The sequence below is a fragment of the Alexandromys fortis genome, unplaced genomic scaffold (genome assembly GCF_014885135.2).
Source record: "Alexandromys fortis isolate MF-2015 unplaced genomic scaffold, M_Fortis_MF-2015_v1.1 scaffold_52, whole genome shotgun sequence".
In the NCBI taxonomy this organism is placed as follows: domain Eukaryota; kingdom Metazoa; phylum Chordata; class Mammalia; order Rodentia; family Cricetidae; genus Alexandromys; species Alexandromys fortis.
Window position 1 is genome coordinate 9220053 of NW_026067929.1, and position 17268 is coordinate 9237320.

General features: G+C 39.4%; 1 protein-coding gene across 4 annotated transcripts in view; it reads left to right on the forward strand.

The window, feature by feature from the left end:
- The window catches only part of Nsun6 (NOP2/Sun RNA methyltransferase 6), a 38866-nt gene that overhangs the window by 13630 nt on the left and 7968 nt on the right, over positions 1 to 17268 (forward strand). For 3 of the 4 annotated variants that reach the window (XM_050144758.1, XM_050144759.1, XM_050144760.1), the window contains 4 exons: positions 446 to 527; positions 3039 to 3158; positions 10493 to 10637; positions 16915 to 17063. In XM_050144758.1, the coding sequence (XP_050000715.1) occupies positions 446 to 527; positions 3039 to 3158; positions 10493 to 10637; positions 16915 to 17063 (496 nt within the window). Of the gene's footprint in view, positions 1 to 445; positions 528 to 3038; positions 3159 to 10492; positions 10638 to 16914; positions 17064 to 17268 lie in introns of those variants that run through there. The other variant, XR_007592222.1, reaches the window with a different exon arrangement.

Here is a 17268-nt window from a genome sequence, read left to right on the forward strand (position 1 = left end):
TGAGTGTACTGGGCAGCTTTTCTATAAAAAGACGGGAGCAGAGCGGGTCCTGCCTTTGTCAGTGTTCAGCATCAGCCCGAGTCTTGGCATTTTCCTCTGTTCTCATATAACTGTCTAGCACAGTCATGCACAAAGTGTTTGTGTTACCAGGAAGATTAGAACAAAGCAATAAGAATTAGGTCTTGTTTGCTTTTTAATTTATTGACTTCTCTAAAGTAACTCTTGTGTTTACTAAAATAGTTATGTAACTTTACCTATTTGTTTTTTAATTATTTGGATTACCTCTCCTATAAAATATAGAACAAATCATAGGACTAGTATAATTTGTTAAATAAAAGAAGTCTTAAAAATGAAGAGCAGTTTATACTTGATGTGTCAGTGAGTGTTCCTAGGAATACAACTATATAACTTATACAGACTAATGGTTAATTTCTTATTTTTCTAGAGGTATAGGCATAAGGATGACAGAACCAATATATCTCAGCCCTTCCTTTGACAATGTTCTACCCAGATACTTATTCTTACAGGTGAGTAAAATAAAATTGAGTGACATTGAATCACTCAGATGAATTATTCGAAGTTATTTTTAATATTATTGCAATCTCTTCATATTCTGACCTACCATTGTCAAATATCAATACAGTCTTATGAGCACTCTTGTTTTCTTTTCCTCTATTAATTTTATACACTTACCTGTCCTCTTGTCCAGAGGTGATTTAATGATGTGATATAATGACTGCTTTTCATCTCGGAAGCTTAGTCCTGAGCATTGCACACTTCGCTGTGCGGCTGTGGGTTCGGTTGTAATATTCAGATGGTTGGTTGCTGGCAGGCTTTCGTCAGGTTGTTATTAAGTGCTGTGATATAATGAGCTGTTTTACCCTTTTGACTTCCTAAGAACATTCACAGACATCAACGCATTTTAATGCTATTATCATTCTATGAAATAGAAATACTGAAGACTAGATCTTTGGGGTTCTTGCTCAAGTCACCCTGCTAATAACTGGCAGCATCTGAAGTTAAACCCAAATCCAGGAGCTCTGTGCTTTCTTCTCTTCCCAGTATTAAGCCAAAAGCTCCTTACAGATCTGGGAAGAACAGAAAGTGATTTGTTTGTTGTTACTTAGCCTCCTCAGGGATGATGCAAAGGATTAGAACCCAGAGCCTTCTGCCTACTTGTTTGTGAATCACTTTGGGTACTTTTGTTTGCTTGGTTTCACTTGTGGCTATTTGCGAACACACCCCTGACTCACTGTGGGTGTTTTCTGCACACTTTCACATTGCTAACAATGAAAGAAGAAGTGTTAATTTATTTATTTATTTTTTTTTTTTGGTTTTTCGAGACTGGGTTTCTCTGTGGTTTTGGAGCCTGTCCTGGAACTAGCTCTTGTAGACCAGGCTGGTCTCGAACTCACAGAGATCCGCCTGCCTCTGCCTCCCGAGTGCTGGGATTAAAGGCGAGCGCCACCACCGCCCGGCTAGAAGTGTTAATTTTTGAAGATAGAAGACCATACCTCCTCATACCATAATTTAGTTTAGACTTTGGAAAGGAGAAGTCCATGTGGTACAAACTTCTCTTACATATCTTACTGTTATTCCAACTTCAACTACCTTTCCTGATTTGGGACTTTATATTATTTTTTTCAATTTACATAGGTGTGTGTCTGCAATGTGGGTATATGCACCAAGTGCAGGTATCCCTGGGGGCCAGAATAAGGTGTTAGAGCCCCTGCAGCTGGATTTGGGGCTGATTGTGAGCTGCCTAATGGAAATGTTGGAAACCAAACTCAGCTCCTCTGCAAGAACAGTACACTCTTAACTGCTGAGCCACATCTCCAGCCCCCTGGATTTCTGACTTTAAAAACATCAATCACAAGACAATTTGTGATCCCTGATATCCATACGCTACAGACCTATTGTTTGTCATTTCATAACAAAAGAATTAGACCACTGCTGGACTGAAGCTTTTGTATTTGAGGATAGAGTTTAACTTTTGTCATTTTCCTAGTGGAAACTTTTATTACATGTAATATTGCAATATTACATTGGTCATTGATTGACCAGGGGAACTGACTAGAAATTGTAATAATGATTGCACTTAATGTATACTGAGTATTTATCTGTGTTCCATCAGTATTTCAAATTCACTGACTACTTCATGTACCACTTAAAAGTCTCTACAGTCATAGATAAGGGAGCAGAGGCTTGAAGAAGTGACGTTCAGAGCAGCAGTGGGCTACATGCCCGCCTGGCTGACTGAAGAGGTGGAGGCAGAGCCAGTGGGCTGGCTGTTTAGCTACTCTGACCTTGAGGTTGAACCCCAATTTCTGTCTCTGGGTTTTTATTAATCATGCTACACAAGCCAGAAGTTGTTTGTTTTTAAAGTTTGATATTAAATTGGGCGCTACACATCTATTTTCTCAAGCCTGCATTGGCTTATTATAACTTAAGAAAATGGATATTGTTCTTTTTTACTAAATGTGTGTGTGCACATACTCGCACGTGTGCACATGCATGTGTGCACATATGTCAGCATGTGTGTGTAATTCAGAGGACAACTTGTAGTAGTTAGCTATTTCCCTCCATAATGTAGGTCCTGGGGATCAAAATCAAATTGTCAGGCTTGACAGCAAATATCTTTACCTACTGAACCACCTCAGCAGCTGTGGTCCAGTTTCCTGGCTGATCTTCAGTAACTAACTTCTGAAGGAGCCGGGGCATGACAACTAAAGCAGTTAGTTATGTCTTGAAATCACATGGGATATGCATAGAGTTTGGCAGAAGCTAACCCTTCCGGTTCTTGTGATTACTGAAGTCACTGCAGAGAGCAGGTGGGGAAAGCTTTAGGGAATCTGTGGTCTTCCTGCCTCTTGATGCTTCTGTCCTTGTCTTTCTCTGGAAGAACCATTATCTTCCAAATCTATGCCCTTCATTTCTTCCAAAGTAAATGCAAACGTTAGGTTTTGTTTGTTCATTGAGTTGAGATGCTACATTGTCAAGACTCCATTTTTCTCTCTCTTTTTTTTATTTCCTTATAGAATTTGCCATCTGCTGTTGTAGCTCATGTTCTGAATCCTCAACCTGGAGAGAAGATTCTAGATTTGTGTGCAGCACCTGGGGGCAAAACTACACATATTGCAGCCTTGATGCGGGACCAGGTGAGGATGTCGTCATGGCAGGCTCCTCTCAGATAGTTACCATGGCTCCTGAAGGTAACCTAGGAAACAAAGGGTGTTCAACCGGAAGGTTCTTCTGCTGTGTCATTTACCACATTCAGTTCAGTTGACAGATACTTGTGAGGACAACCTTGAAACAGTCCCAGTTTGCTAATACAGTTAGAGACTTGTTCTCTTATAGACTGAAATATTTAATGAAATGTTTAATGAAATGGTGTGTGTGTGTGCGTGCGTGCGTGTGTGTGAAGTTTGTGTAGAAAGGAGTAGCTGGTGTGTTACAGACGCTAAGGTGGTTGAAGAGTGTAGCCTATAAATGGACACTTAGGAGGCCGAGGCACGATGATAACTGGTAGTAGTAGGTCAAGGGTTAATTTATGAAGTATTTAGTGTACATTTTCAGTTTACTCAGAATTTAGATGTGATTACCAGTCTGCTTTGAAAAGGTGATGATCTGCCTATAATTTGTGATATATTGGTTGTATTTGTTAAAAGTTGTTTGCTTGGGCATGGGTCTCATGCTGGGATTGAAACTAGGGCCTTTGTACAAGCTTCTCTAGTAAAATAAATCTTTCCAAAGAGAGTGAATATTTATGAATAAATCCATTTTCAATGATTTTATGATGCTGCTTAAAAATACAGTGCCCTGGTGGCACAAATCTAAACGTGTTTAGCTGAGGCAGTGTAGGGGATCAGCTGGTCTGAAGGGCCTAGTCAGGCACCTGCTCATCTGCAGGTAAACTGGTGCTTCTGGTAATGTGGGGCGGGCTCATTCACTTGGGGTTTTCTGGGTTTTACTTAGCTAAAGCAACCTCTACTAAGACAGCTAGGATGCCCTGCCTCTCTGGCCCATGTGTTTCTCTCTCTTGCTAATAGCTGAGGATTAGCCCAGCAAAGGTCAATAGTTGAGGCATTTATCAGTTGTCCAAACTCTTTTATATATCATGTATCTTCTTATATCCCATTCGCCAGCCAAAAGTTACCATATGCCTTAGTCTTAGAGTTTCAAGTTTGCTGGATCTTGTTGTTGTTGTTGTTGTTGTTGTTAGGTAAACAAGGACAGAAACACAGCTTCTCTATTTGTGATTTTGTGAAAGTGGCCAGGAAAGTTTCTCTTTCATTGTAGTGGAGCTGAGCTTTATTTGGCTTTTGTTTTTGTTTTTTTCTACTTTTTCTGTTCAGGTCACCTTGCATGTCAAGGTTTTACCTGTGCAACCTGTTTGTCAAGGTCTTGGGGTTTTTAGTTTTAAGACCTGATGATGATGAAATGTGACCAGAACATTTCTGCATTATAGTGTTGATATGTGAAATATAAGGATGATATATACATTTTAAAAGAAAATACACAGAAGAGTTGATCTACCATGTATGCACTGTTACTTCATAATATGTTTCAAAATATCATCCAGATAACTCAGTATATTCTTACAACTGTGACTGTGTGAATTTGACTCAAGTATGATTTGTTAAGCTATCTTAAGTTAGTTTTATTGTGACATTTCCATACATATCTGTCATTATACTTTGTTTTTCTTCATCTTTTTCAGCCCCTGCTCTTCTTATCCATCCCTTATGTTGTCCCCTTCCTCCCCACAAATGGCCTCTGCTTCTGCTTACATGTCACGTAAATCCCAGTACTCTGTTTTCTTGCCTCCCACCTCCTTTAACATTGCTTTGTCTATTCTTATGGTCCCATTTTGCTTTCATTATAAACACACACACACACACACACATATACATGAATGTACACACACAAATTCTGCATATAGGATAAAATATGCAATACTTGTATTTTTTAATCTGACTTGTTTTGCTTAACATAATGATTTCTTGTTCCTTCCATCTTCTTACAAATGTCATTCAATTTTCTTTGCATGTATTTTCTTGAAGATTTTTGTCTGTGTTTATCAGAGAAATTGATCTGTAGTTTTCTTTGTTGTGTTCTTACCTGATGTTAGTATAAGGGCAATCAATATTGGTTTCAAGAATGAATTTGACAGTGGAAGAGTTTGAGTAATATTGATTTTAGATCTTCCTTAAAGATTTGATATGGGCCGGGCGGTGGTGGCGCACGCCTTTAATCCCAGCACTCGGGAGGCAGAGGCAGGCGGATCTCTGTGAGTTCGAGACCAGCCTGGTCTACAAGAGCTAGTTCCAGGACAGGCTCCNAAAAAAAAAAAAAAAAAAAAAAAAAAAAAAAAAAAAAAAAAGATTTGATAGAATTCAGTGTGAAGCTTTCCAGTTTTTCATTGTTAGAAGTCTTCTTATTACTGCTTCAGTCTCATTGGTTGCTACAAATCTGTCTAAGTTCTTGGTTTGATTTTAGTAGCTAGTATGTGCTTAGGAATTTATGCATTTATTCTAGATTTGCTAGTCTCTTATAGGGATATTTTATGATTTAACAAATAAAGCTTGCCTGAAGATCAGAGTGCAGAGCTAAGCCACTAGAGGCCAGGGAGTGGTCGCACATTTCTTTAGTCCCAGAACTAGGGAGACAGAGGCAGAGGGATCCCTGTTAGTTCAAGGCCACTCCAGGCTACACAACATCCCAGCACTTTGGATCACATGCCTTTAATCCCAGTACTAGGGAGGTGGAGACAGGAGTGATATAGCTGGACACAGAGAGGAATATAGGGTGGGAGGAGACAGGAGCTCAGGGCAGTCTGAGTTGGTGAAGACAGATGCAGTTTGAAGATGCAGTCTGAGGACAGGATTGTCCCTTCAGTCTGAGCATTGGTAGAGGTAAAATAACTCTCTAGTAGCTGACGGCTCTGCTCCTCTGATCTTCAGCCTTACCCCCTATATTTGATTCTAGGTTGTTATTATGAAACCAATTAGAATTCATGCTACAGTCTTTGGATTATAAGTTTTCACAATATTCTCTAATAACCTGTATTTCATTGGTATCTGATATAACATCCTATTTTTTTTTTAAGTTTATTAATTGGGTCTTGTTCATTTGGAGTTGCTTTGTTTAGGTAGTTTATCAGTCTTGTTCATCTTTTCAAACAATTTTTGGTTGAGTCTGTGTATTGTTTCTTTTAGACTCCATTTCATTAATTTCTGTCCTTTGTTGTTCTTGCTTTGTGCTGAACTCATTTTTACACCCCTGAGACCATCATGAGGTTATGTAGCTGAGAACTCTGATTTTTTTAAAAATGTAAGTGATCATAATGAAAACCAACTAAAAATGTTTGTCTTCACAGAGTTCTCTTAGCTATGCCCTAAATGTTCTGATACATTTCCTTTCCATTTTTATTTTTTCTAAATAATAAAAAATTCTTTTTGATTTTTTTTTAGTAGTCTACTGGTCACACACAAATGTGTTTTCAGTTCCCATACATGTGAGTAGTTTCTGTAGTTGCTTTATTGATTTTTGCTCTATTGTAGTGCATCCTAATAGATTACAAGAAGTTATTTTGATTGTTGTATATTGGATAAGACTTGATTTGTGGTTTAGAATATAGTTGATTTTAGAGAATATTCATGGGCTTCTGAGATGCACATATATTCTGTTTGTGTCAGGTGGGATACTTTTGTAAGTATTATGCAGTTAAATGGGATACTTTTGTAGGTACTGTGCAGTTAAGTCCATTGGCTTATGATGCAGTTTCTCGGTTGATTTTTAGTTTGGATGACTTATCTAAAGACAAGAATAAGACACTGAAGTCTTCCAAGGCATTATCTTGAGACATCCGTAGGCTTTTATGCCGACTAATGTTTGTTTTATAAAGTTGGTGGTGCATATATATTTATATGACTACATCAACTTGATGAATTGTGCCTTTCTTAATGTGCAGTGCCCTTCTTTATCTCTTCTGATTTTGATTTAACTCTGCCTTGTCAGATAGCAGAATAACAATGCCAACTTGCTTTCAATTTCTATTTGCTTGCTTGACTGTACTTCATCATTTGAGCCTTTGTCTACAGGTATCTTTGCTAGTGAGATATGTTTCTTGGGAATAACAGATACTTAAAGTTGGATCTGGGTTTTTCATCCAGTTAGCTAGTCTTTGCCACTCTATTGATGTGTTAATGAACTTAATATAATTTATGAGATATATGTATTAATTAATTTTGTTTTACATTTATTTGTTCAGGGCAGGAGAAAGTGCATGCAGAGGTTAAAAGTCTTATTGAGTTCTATCCATTCTGTCAGGTTTGGCAGCAAGTTCCTTTACTCCTGCTAAGCCATTTTGCCAACCCAACAAATTCTTTTAATTTTGTTGGTCGTTTCCTATTTTTCTGGATTGATGCGCCTTACTTTCTCCCCTATAACTATCAGAGATATGCTTACTTTCTGTGTTACATGATGGATTTCAGGTCTTCTTTATTTAGCCATTCCTCTGAAGAAATATAGTCCTTCTTGTTCTCTCCTGGTTGAGACTGTTTTCCTTCTCTTTGGGTAGTGGTTTCTTCGTGTAGCTTCTGCAGTACTTCTCAGTGGTTTTGAGCTGTTTTAGTTTGTGCTTATTTTGAGATGTCCTTATTCTCCAATTTTAATAGTTTTGTTAGATCCATCAATATTGGTTGGTAGTCATTTACCGTGAGGACTTGAAATATATTATCCCTTGTTTTCTTGGCTTTGAGGAATCTGTGAGAAATCTGTGTTATTCTGGTGTAACTGTCTTTGTAGCTGACTTGAGGTCATCCTTTGCATCTTTTAATATTCTTTCTTTGCTCTTTATATTGGCTGTAATAAGTTGTGGAGAGATTCTTCTCTGAAAAAGCTTAGTTGGGTTTTTAAATAGCTTTTTGTTTGTTTGTTTTTTCTTGTCTGGATTCCATTTCAGTCTCTGTATTTGGGAAGTTTTCTGCTCTTAATTCATTGAATAGATTATTTTGGTATCATGAATGCTTGTCTCAGATTAGGGGAAAGAAAAGAAATTAGATTTTCCAGTAATGAGATGGCTCAAAGGCAAAATTATATGGAGAGAAGCTGAGGAATAAAAATGGAAAACATAGCTTTTTATTTTAAAGAAGTAAAGGAAAAATGTTAGTGTAAGCACCAGCACGTATTTACCAAATCAGGGTGTTCTGACATGGTCTGTGGGAATGAAAACCAGGCCAGGTTAGAGGGGCTCTCAAAAATTAGAGGCTGAGACAAGTTTATTCCAAGCAATCAGACTTTTTATACCCCTATGAAAACAGAATACAATGGTAGTTACCAGAATAATGGTGGTTTTAATTTGTATAGGGCAGATAAGAATAATGTTTGAGACTAAGTGTATTGCCAAACTTCTGCATGCCTTTGATGACTTCTAAGGGACACAGAGAATCACAAGTGGCCCTAATGCTTCACTGCCTGAGGGGGTGCCTCAGGGCCGTGGGCCCTACCCTAAAAAACCTCTGGCATGTGTCTTTTAAGGCAGCTAGACCAAGCAAACAGGAAGACCTGTCTTTGTACTTTCAAAATCTCCTGCGTCATAATCATCTGCACCCTGGAGGTCTTGGGGCTCTCCAACACCAAAGGGTGCTCTTGAGGTTGAGGTACCCTGTGACCTCAGACCTAGTCCACTTAGACACCCCTGCTATTCCCACTCGGTGGGATAATGCCAGGCTGTGGAGGTTCTGATGAGAGACTCCTGCAACCTGCACTTTTCAGACTGTCAGCCCCTGGCCCTCCTGCTCTGCCCAGCCAGCCCCAGGCCCACAGCACATGACATTTAAATTTCCTGACTTGTGGTTATTGCCTGCTCTCTGATGCCAGGTAACTCATTTTAAATAATAGCATCCTCCTTGAGGTAGCCCCCAGTGAGTCCTAGGGAGTGACAAGTGGGATTCCCCTCTATGCCGACCACCAGAGGCACTGCCTCAGTAAAACCAGCTCAAGGCTTTGTCCTCCAAGTAGGATTGCCGGTCTCTCTTCACCAGGGCCACCTGGGGATCATGCTGCTGGGCTGTGTTCCTGTCTCTGCCTTTGTGACTCTGACCCTCTTCCTTGTCCCTGTTTGGAGGAGTCTTTGCTTTACTGACTGTCTTGGGGTTTCTATGGCTATGAAGAGACACCATGGCCACAGCAACTTTCATTAAGGAAAACATTTAACTGGAGCTGGCTTACAGTTCAGAGATTTAGTCTATTTTCATGGAGAGAAGCACGGCGGTATGCAGGCACACATGGTGATAGAGAGGATCTGGATCCACAGTCAGCAGGAAGAGAGAGTAAGCCACTGGGCCTGGTGGAGCCCCTGAAACTACAAAGCCCATACCCAATGACACTTTCTCCAGTAAGGGCAAACCTACTCAACGAGGCCATATGCCATGATTCTTTCAAATAATACCACTCCCTGTGAGCCACGGGGGTGATTTTCATACAAACCACCATACAGCTCTTCTTCACTGGGTCACACTTGAGCACTGTGCAGTTGCCTCCTGATCCTGGTGTCTTATAGTATGAGCTTTAAGCCTTTCCAAAGCGTTGTGCTGTGGCGCACAGAAGTTGGGCTAATGGTGTTCTCATTTTGGTTACCATTCAAAGAATTTTGTATTCCTTGAAATATTAAGACGGTGATCATCTTTACCGATATTCATTTGTATGTAATTCCTTGAAGCTAGAGGATTCATAGAGGAAGCTCACGTTTTTCCCCAGGGGAGCAGTCACTCGAGATTGGTGGTTTTATGTTTACCTTCAAGAGTTTTTCTAAGCTTCTTGAAAATATAGCAAACTTTTTTTTTTTCCAGTTTTGACTTCTATAGATTAAAGGTAGGCTATATGTAAGAACTATTGGCAGGAATGTGTTTGTTTAAAGGAAAGTCTAGGTATTTAAGGAATTAATTTTTCAGTGCTGGGATTTGACTCCGGGACCTTTTGCTTGCTAGGAAACCCTCTACCACTGGGCCACACCCCTCGGCCATTGTAAATTTGATGTACATTTGGTTAAAGCACATTGGGGGCCACTGGCAGTGGCACCAAAGTTTATCTACTGCGTGTACTGGCTTTTTGGGAACCCATTCTCTTTTGGATGGATACCTACTCAGCCTAGATATAGTAGGGAGGACCTTGGACCTTCCCCAAAGTCATGTGCCTTGCCCTCTCTGAGGAGTGGGTGGGGTGTGAAGTGGAGGGGTAAAGGTGGGAGGAGGGGAGGGAGTAGGAACTGGGATTGGTATGTAAAATGAAAAAAGATAGTTTTATTTTTTAAAAAATAAAATAAATTATTAAAAATACCAAAATAAATAAATATATAAATATAAAATAAAATTAAAAAAAAGAATCCAGCAGGCATTGGAGGAAAACGGGAGACTACAGTTTTACACTAGCCTTTTGTATTGGTGATTTTTATAACTGCTTTGGATTTATACTTTATTTTCATTTTTAGGGAGAAGTAATAGCACTGGACAAAATATTGAATAAAGTGGAGAAATTAAAGCAGAATGCTTCATTATTAGGGCTTCGTTCTATCAGGGCGTTTTGCTTCGACGCGACAAAGGCACTTAAACTTGATATGGCTGATGGCACAGAAGGTAACCTTAATTTGTATTTATTGTTCTGTGTTTTTGTCTCATAATTACATGTACTTACTGGATCTTAATACAGGAATGAATGTGGAGTGACCGGAAAGTAATTAAGATAATTAGTATTTATGTAATATTTAATGTAATGTCTGCTAATGTCTTAATGTGATAATAGTTGGCAAGACACTCAAAATTTACTCTCAACAGCTTTGAAATGTAATATATGTTATTGCTAAGTGTACAATCCTGTTGTGCGTTAGATCTTGAAAAATGACTCTTCCTGTCTAGGTAAACTTAGTAGCTTTTCCACAGTATCTCCCTGTCCTTCCCAGCTATTCCCTGGTAATCACTGTCTCTGTCTGCTTTAATATGCTCTGCTTTTTAGCTTCCAGATACAATTGTCTTTTGGTGCCCAGCTTATTTTTGCTTAACTGTCTTGGATTCTTCCATGCTATTGCACATGGCAGATTTCTTTTCAAGGCTGAATAATATTCCGTTGTGTATATACACTACATTTTGAAAATAACATTTCTTATTGGTAGACAGTTGGGTTGATTCTGTAGCATTGCTTTTGTAAATACTGTTGAAGTGAACATGGGAGTGCAGATACCTCGACAACAGTTCCCAGTCATCTGTGTCCATTCTTGTATTCCCACTAGCAAGCAGGACTGCTGTATCACACAGCAGCTTTATAATGTATTGTTTGAAGAACCATGCCACTTCATTAGTGGTTGTATTATTTATGTTCTTCAAACAGCACATGTGTGCCCTTTCTTCTTCATGCTCTCACCAAATTACCTTCTGTTCCTTTCTTTTAATAACTACTTCCTCATAGGGGTCAGATTATATGTCTTATGGTTCTCATTGCATTTTCTTGAAGGTTAGTTATAGTGAACATCTTGTCCATATGTTCATTGGCCATGTCTTTTTTCTTACTGCTTTTATTGGGCTATTTTTCTCCACTCCCATCCATTCATCCCCTCTTCCCTTCTACCCTCTCTTGTGACCTCCACACTCCCAATTTACTCAGGAGATCTTGTCTTTTTCTCCTTCCTATTAGATCCATGTATGTCTCTCTCAGTGTCCTCTTTGCTGTCTAGGTTCTCTGGGGTTGTAGACTGTAGGTTGGTTTTTCTTTGCTTTATGTCTAAAAGCCACTTATGAGGGAGTACATACTATATTTGTCTTTCTGGGTCTGGGTTACCTCACTCAATATTGTTTTTTTCTAAATCCATCTATTTGCCTGTGATATTCAAGATGTCATCATTTTTTCTGTTGTGTAGTACTCCATTGTATAAATGTGCCACATCTTCTTTATCCATTCTTCAGTTGAGGGGCATCTAGATTGTTTCCAAGTAGCCTTGTAAAAAGAGTTTGGCAAGCTCCTTCTGTTTCTGATGTATGGAACAATTTGAGGAGTATTGGTTTTTTTTCTCTTCTTTGGAAATCTTGTAGAATTCTGAGCTAAAACTGTTTGGCCCTAGGCTTCTTTTGGGTGGGAAATTTTTAATGACTATTTCTATTTCCTTAGCAATTATAGGTCTATTTAATTAATTTATCTGGTCTTGATTTAATTTTGGTAAGTGATACTAATGCAGAAAATTGTCCATTTCTTTTTCATATCTGCTTTTGAAGAGCAATTAATGCCCATCTAAATCCTTCCCCCTGTGGGGTGTGTATTAGTTGCTATGGTAAAACACTGACAAAAGCAAATTAGGGAAAGGTTCCTTAGCCTCACATTGTGGAGGCGTACCCTGGGTTTCTAGTCTCCTATCATGGTGTAGTCTGTCTTCATGAGTTTCCACCATGGTGTATTCCATGACCTCCCTGTCATGGAGAAGCAGTGTCAGGTGCTTCTCCAGCTGTTGCAGCAAGAGCATGAGGAACTGGTCACATTGTATCATAGGTGGGAGGCAGAGAGAGCTGAATGCTGCTTTCCAGTTCTTTGTCCTCATTCTCCTGGACTTCAACCCATAGAATGATGCTGCCCATTTAGGGTGGGTCCTTTATCCAGTTAAACATCTCTGAAATGCCTCCACAGATGCACCCACACTGTCACTTCCTGAGCTATGTTTCTTAGGTGACCCTAAGTGAAGTATAGTGATGAGCCATTACAGCAATGAATGGTTGGTGTTTGTTTGATTTTAGTATGTATAACTATTCTGTCTTGTGTCTGAAGTATTTAATCCAGTTTATTCCAATAAATAACCAAGTGGTGAAGACTTGTTTGAGTCGTTTTTTCCTTATTTCCCAAGTGATTTATAGATGCATTTGCTTTCTCTGCTGCTGTGTTCTTGTGTAGTTAGGTGTGTTTCTGTTGTGCTGTGTTAATCCTCTGCTTATGTATTGTAGGGTTTGATAGCAAATCTTATGAACTGTAAAACATATCCATCACAGGCCATGTGAAGCTGATAATGACTGAATTTTACATTAAAAGCTCAACATTTTTTCTTAGTTCTCCATTTTTGTTTTTATTGCATAATTTGTATATTTCTATATGGAATATATCTACACAAATTATTGTAACTTACTACTTTAGGTGGTTTGGATGAGATGTCGCTCACAGTCTCAGGCCTTTGAATTTGCTGCTCTCTTCATCTGTTTTCCTTTTGACTATATATTTTCTAATAATTGCTCTTTGGATGTGCCTCATTTTTCTTCTACTCAATGAATTTTCTCTTTGACACTCTTGTCTTTCTGTTCATTGTAGTTTTTAGCTTCATTTGTTGAAGAGTCTGTCTTTGCAAGTACACTTTTCGCCTTTGCCAAAAATGAGGTGGCCATGGCTGTTTGATTTTGAGGCTCGCACTCTGTTCCTTTGGCTGCTGTTGCCTGTGCCTGTGCCTGTGTCCCAGTGCTGTATGCCTGTGTCTGTTTCTATGGCTTTGTGATGTAATCTGGAGCTGGCTGTCATTAGTGCTGGCCTTTCTGTTTAGGGTTGCTTTGGTTATTTGGATCTTTTTGCTTCCTAATGAATTTTAGGATTGCTTTTTCCTTTGAAGAATGTCTTTGGAAATTTGGTGGCGATGGCTTTGCAAAATAGAGCCATTTTCACAGTGTTATTCTACCATTCTATGAGCATGGGTGCTCTTTCCATCTTTTGGTGCTTTCTCTGGAGTTTTAAAGTTAGGAAAAGCTTCTGGCAAATAGAACATATGTATTATGGTATATTATTATGGAAATGGTTTTGTTTTTCAACACAGGGTTTCTCTGTGTGTGTATCCCTGGTTGTCCTGGAACTTGCTTTGTAGACCAGGCTGGCCTCAAAGTTACTCTGCCTACAGAGTGCTGTGATTGAAGGCATTCACCACTACACCCAGCTGCCTTTCTAGCTTTTTTTTTTAAACATTTATTATAGTTTATTTAACTTTTATTTTATGTGCATTGGTATGAAGGTGTCAGATCCCTTAGAACTAGATCTTCAGACAGTTGTGAGCTGCCATGTGGCTGCTGGGAATTGAACCCGGGTCCTCTGGAAGAGCAGTTAGTGCTCTTAACCACTGAGCCATCTCTCCAGCCCCTGCCTTTCTAGTTTTAATAAGAGAAAGTTCAGTCGCACCAAGTGCATTTGGTGACCATTTTTGTGATCTTAATCTTTAATGTGTATATAACATACTGTGTCATTGATTAAGTGCACCGTCTTAGCTTCTTGTTTGTGGATGAAACAAAATGTTGGACAGAAGCTGTGTAAAGAAGATAGATGTAATTTGGCTCACTCTCGTCAGAGGCTTTAGTCCATAGTGGCAGACAGAGCATGGTAGAGCACAACAGTCCATTTATTGTGCGACCAGGAACCAGAGCAAAGGGGAATAACAGCTAGGGCAAGGTATTGTCTCCAAGAAGATTCCCCCAGGGTCCTCCAACTAGTCCTGCCACTACTGCCTCCCAGCAGTAGGAGTTGATCAGTGTCCTAGATTAGGGCTCTTATGATGGGATCTTCTCTGGAAATATAGTCAAAAACTTACCCAGAGTGTACTTTACTAATGTCTCAGATATTCCTCAAACCAGCCAAATTGGCAAGAAAGAGCAGCCATCACAGTTTATTAGGAACGGTGAGATTAGGCATTGCCATTGCCCTCAGCAGGATTACCAGGTATAGTTGTGTCCTATAGGTGTGAGTGAGTTCTGAGTTACATCCTGTTACTGGTTTGTCCTAGTCCTAGTGTAGGGCCCTGCAAATTCGGAGCTTCAGGAGCATATTCAGAGCAAACCTGTGGTTTGCATGGAAGTTCTTTGTGGAACTGCAGATTTCTTAGCTTTTAGGCAGTTGTTGAGAGTTGTATTTCAGATGAATTCAGATGGCCACAGAATAAAAAACACAATGTACAAAGTATTTCAATAGCTAAATTAGTATAAATTTACATCAGTGAGAGACTACTTAGCATGAAAATAAGCAGTAAGCGGAGCAAGGCAAATGGATCCTTGCAGGCTGTAAAGCAGAAGGGAAACTCTGTGGTGACCTAGAATTGTCAGCTGCTGCGGCAGGCGCCTCCACATAGAACAGGGACTTTCTGCACCTGGGATATCACCTGTAGAGGGCTCTGGCTACTCCAGGAAAGGATGGGACTGGTGGTGCCAAGGTGAAAAGGGCTGTGAAGGTTTTGACAAGAAAACAGATGAGGAGCTGGGCGGTTTTAATCCCAGCACTTGGGAGGCAGAGGTAGGCTGATCTCTGTGGGGCTGTTACACAGAGAAACCCTGTCTCAAAAACAAAAAAGAAAGTGGGAAAGATAGAGAGAGAGAGAGAACAGATGATGAGGAGAAAGTCTGTTCTCACCCCATCCCATCACTCCTGTACTTCCTGTTAGTGGCTCTAGAAGCCAGCAGGCAAGTATGGTTTTCATTTGCCCCAATTTAAGATGACTTCACACTGTGGACCACTTGAAAGAATGAAAGCTAAATTTTAATAGTTGGCAGTTATGTATGCAGGTTAAAAAACTAAAGCTAAGATAATAGATTATGGGAATTCATCATAGAAAACTATGGGAAAGATTCCTATCTTCTATAGATAATAACTGTTTGTTCAGTAAGAAAAGGCAATGGTTGTGAGCCTAGCCTTTAACAGCTGAGCCATCCCTCTTGCACAACATAAAGCAAAGAAAAACCAGCCTACAATTCACAGCCCCAGAGAACCAAGACAACTAAGAGGACCCTAAGAGAGACATATACGGATCTAATTTTCATGGGAAGTAGAAAAAGGCAAGATTCCCTGAGTAAATTGGAAGCATGGGGATCATGGGAGAGGGTAAAAGGGAGGAGGGGAGGGGAGAAAAATATATAGCTCAATAAAAACAAAATCAAACAAGCAAAAAAGGTGATGGTTTCAGCAGGGAAAAGCTATACAGAGGATTTACTTATTTAAAGGAAAGATACAATTGGTCAAAAACAGCTGTTTTGATGAGGATTTTGGAAAAGCAGGTACACACACTCATAATGACAGCATATACTAGTATAATTTGTATTTGGGGGGGGGTGATGAGGGGACATTACCAGTATGTATCAGAAAGTAAAGATTTATTTGAGAAATATATTTTCCAGGACAGTAGATGAAACATTAAAAAAAAAGATTCTAGATGAAGGTGGGTGACACTAATAACAGCTTGTGTCTTTACAGCCTTCTAACCAGATAAAGACAGAAGGTAATTCTGTGTTTAAATAAAAGTGATCAGTAGCAATGGCAAGCTTGCAGGTAAAGAACGCAAGCTTCACGACTTTCTTCAGTAACACCAAATTCATCAGAAATTACTCAGGAGGACCACAAGGAAAACTTGATGGACTCGTAAATCCAGGAGGTTAATGGATCATAGTGAACAGAAGCCATACACATGGCCATAAAACCAGGAGACTAAAGAACAGCAGCCAGACCAGTATGTCTGGTCAGAGCCCGGCAGGCCCTGATTTTTCTGGTGCTGTCTGCAGGAGGCATTACCAAGGAAACGACTTGCTCTATGACAGATGACTGGAATTGGTACTGGCTCTGGGGCATTATGGCTTCTAACACTAGGAGTTAAAGTTCTTAATTTGATTTGGTGTGGGTTTGTGTTAAAATATCAAAACTCGTCTATAACAACTGCATTTTCAGTCCTTATGAAATCAAATCTATATGAAATAAAAGCAATACTTAACTTAGCTAAGGACTTGCTTAAAGGGAGAAAGGATTTTTCTTTATTTAAAATCTTAGATTACAATGTTAATTTCTCATTATTGTTTATATGTCAAGAATATTTTATTCTTTTCTAGACCTATATGTAAGAAAGCAGATAATATTTATAATTCTCTTTTGTAGGGGCACCTCCATTCTTACCAGAATCTTTTGACCGAATTCTTCTTGATGCACCCTGCAGTGGAATGGGACAGAGGCCAAATATGGCCTGTACTTGGACTTTGAAGGAAGTGACATCATATCAGCCACTACAGCGAAAACTCTTTAATGTGGTATGTGATGCTCTTTCACTATAAAGAAGCTGACGATTGCTAGTTCTGTGTTCTGTCTACCACAGCTTTTGTGTGTAGCAGCGACCTTCACTGTGGACAAAGGGTGGAGGCAAACAGGAGGCATGGGCAGAGACTAGATGTATAGGATTTGATATGGCCACTTGAAATATTTATTCAGCCTTTAAAAGGAGTGAAATTTGGTGCA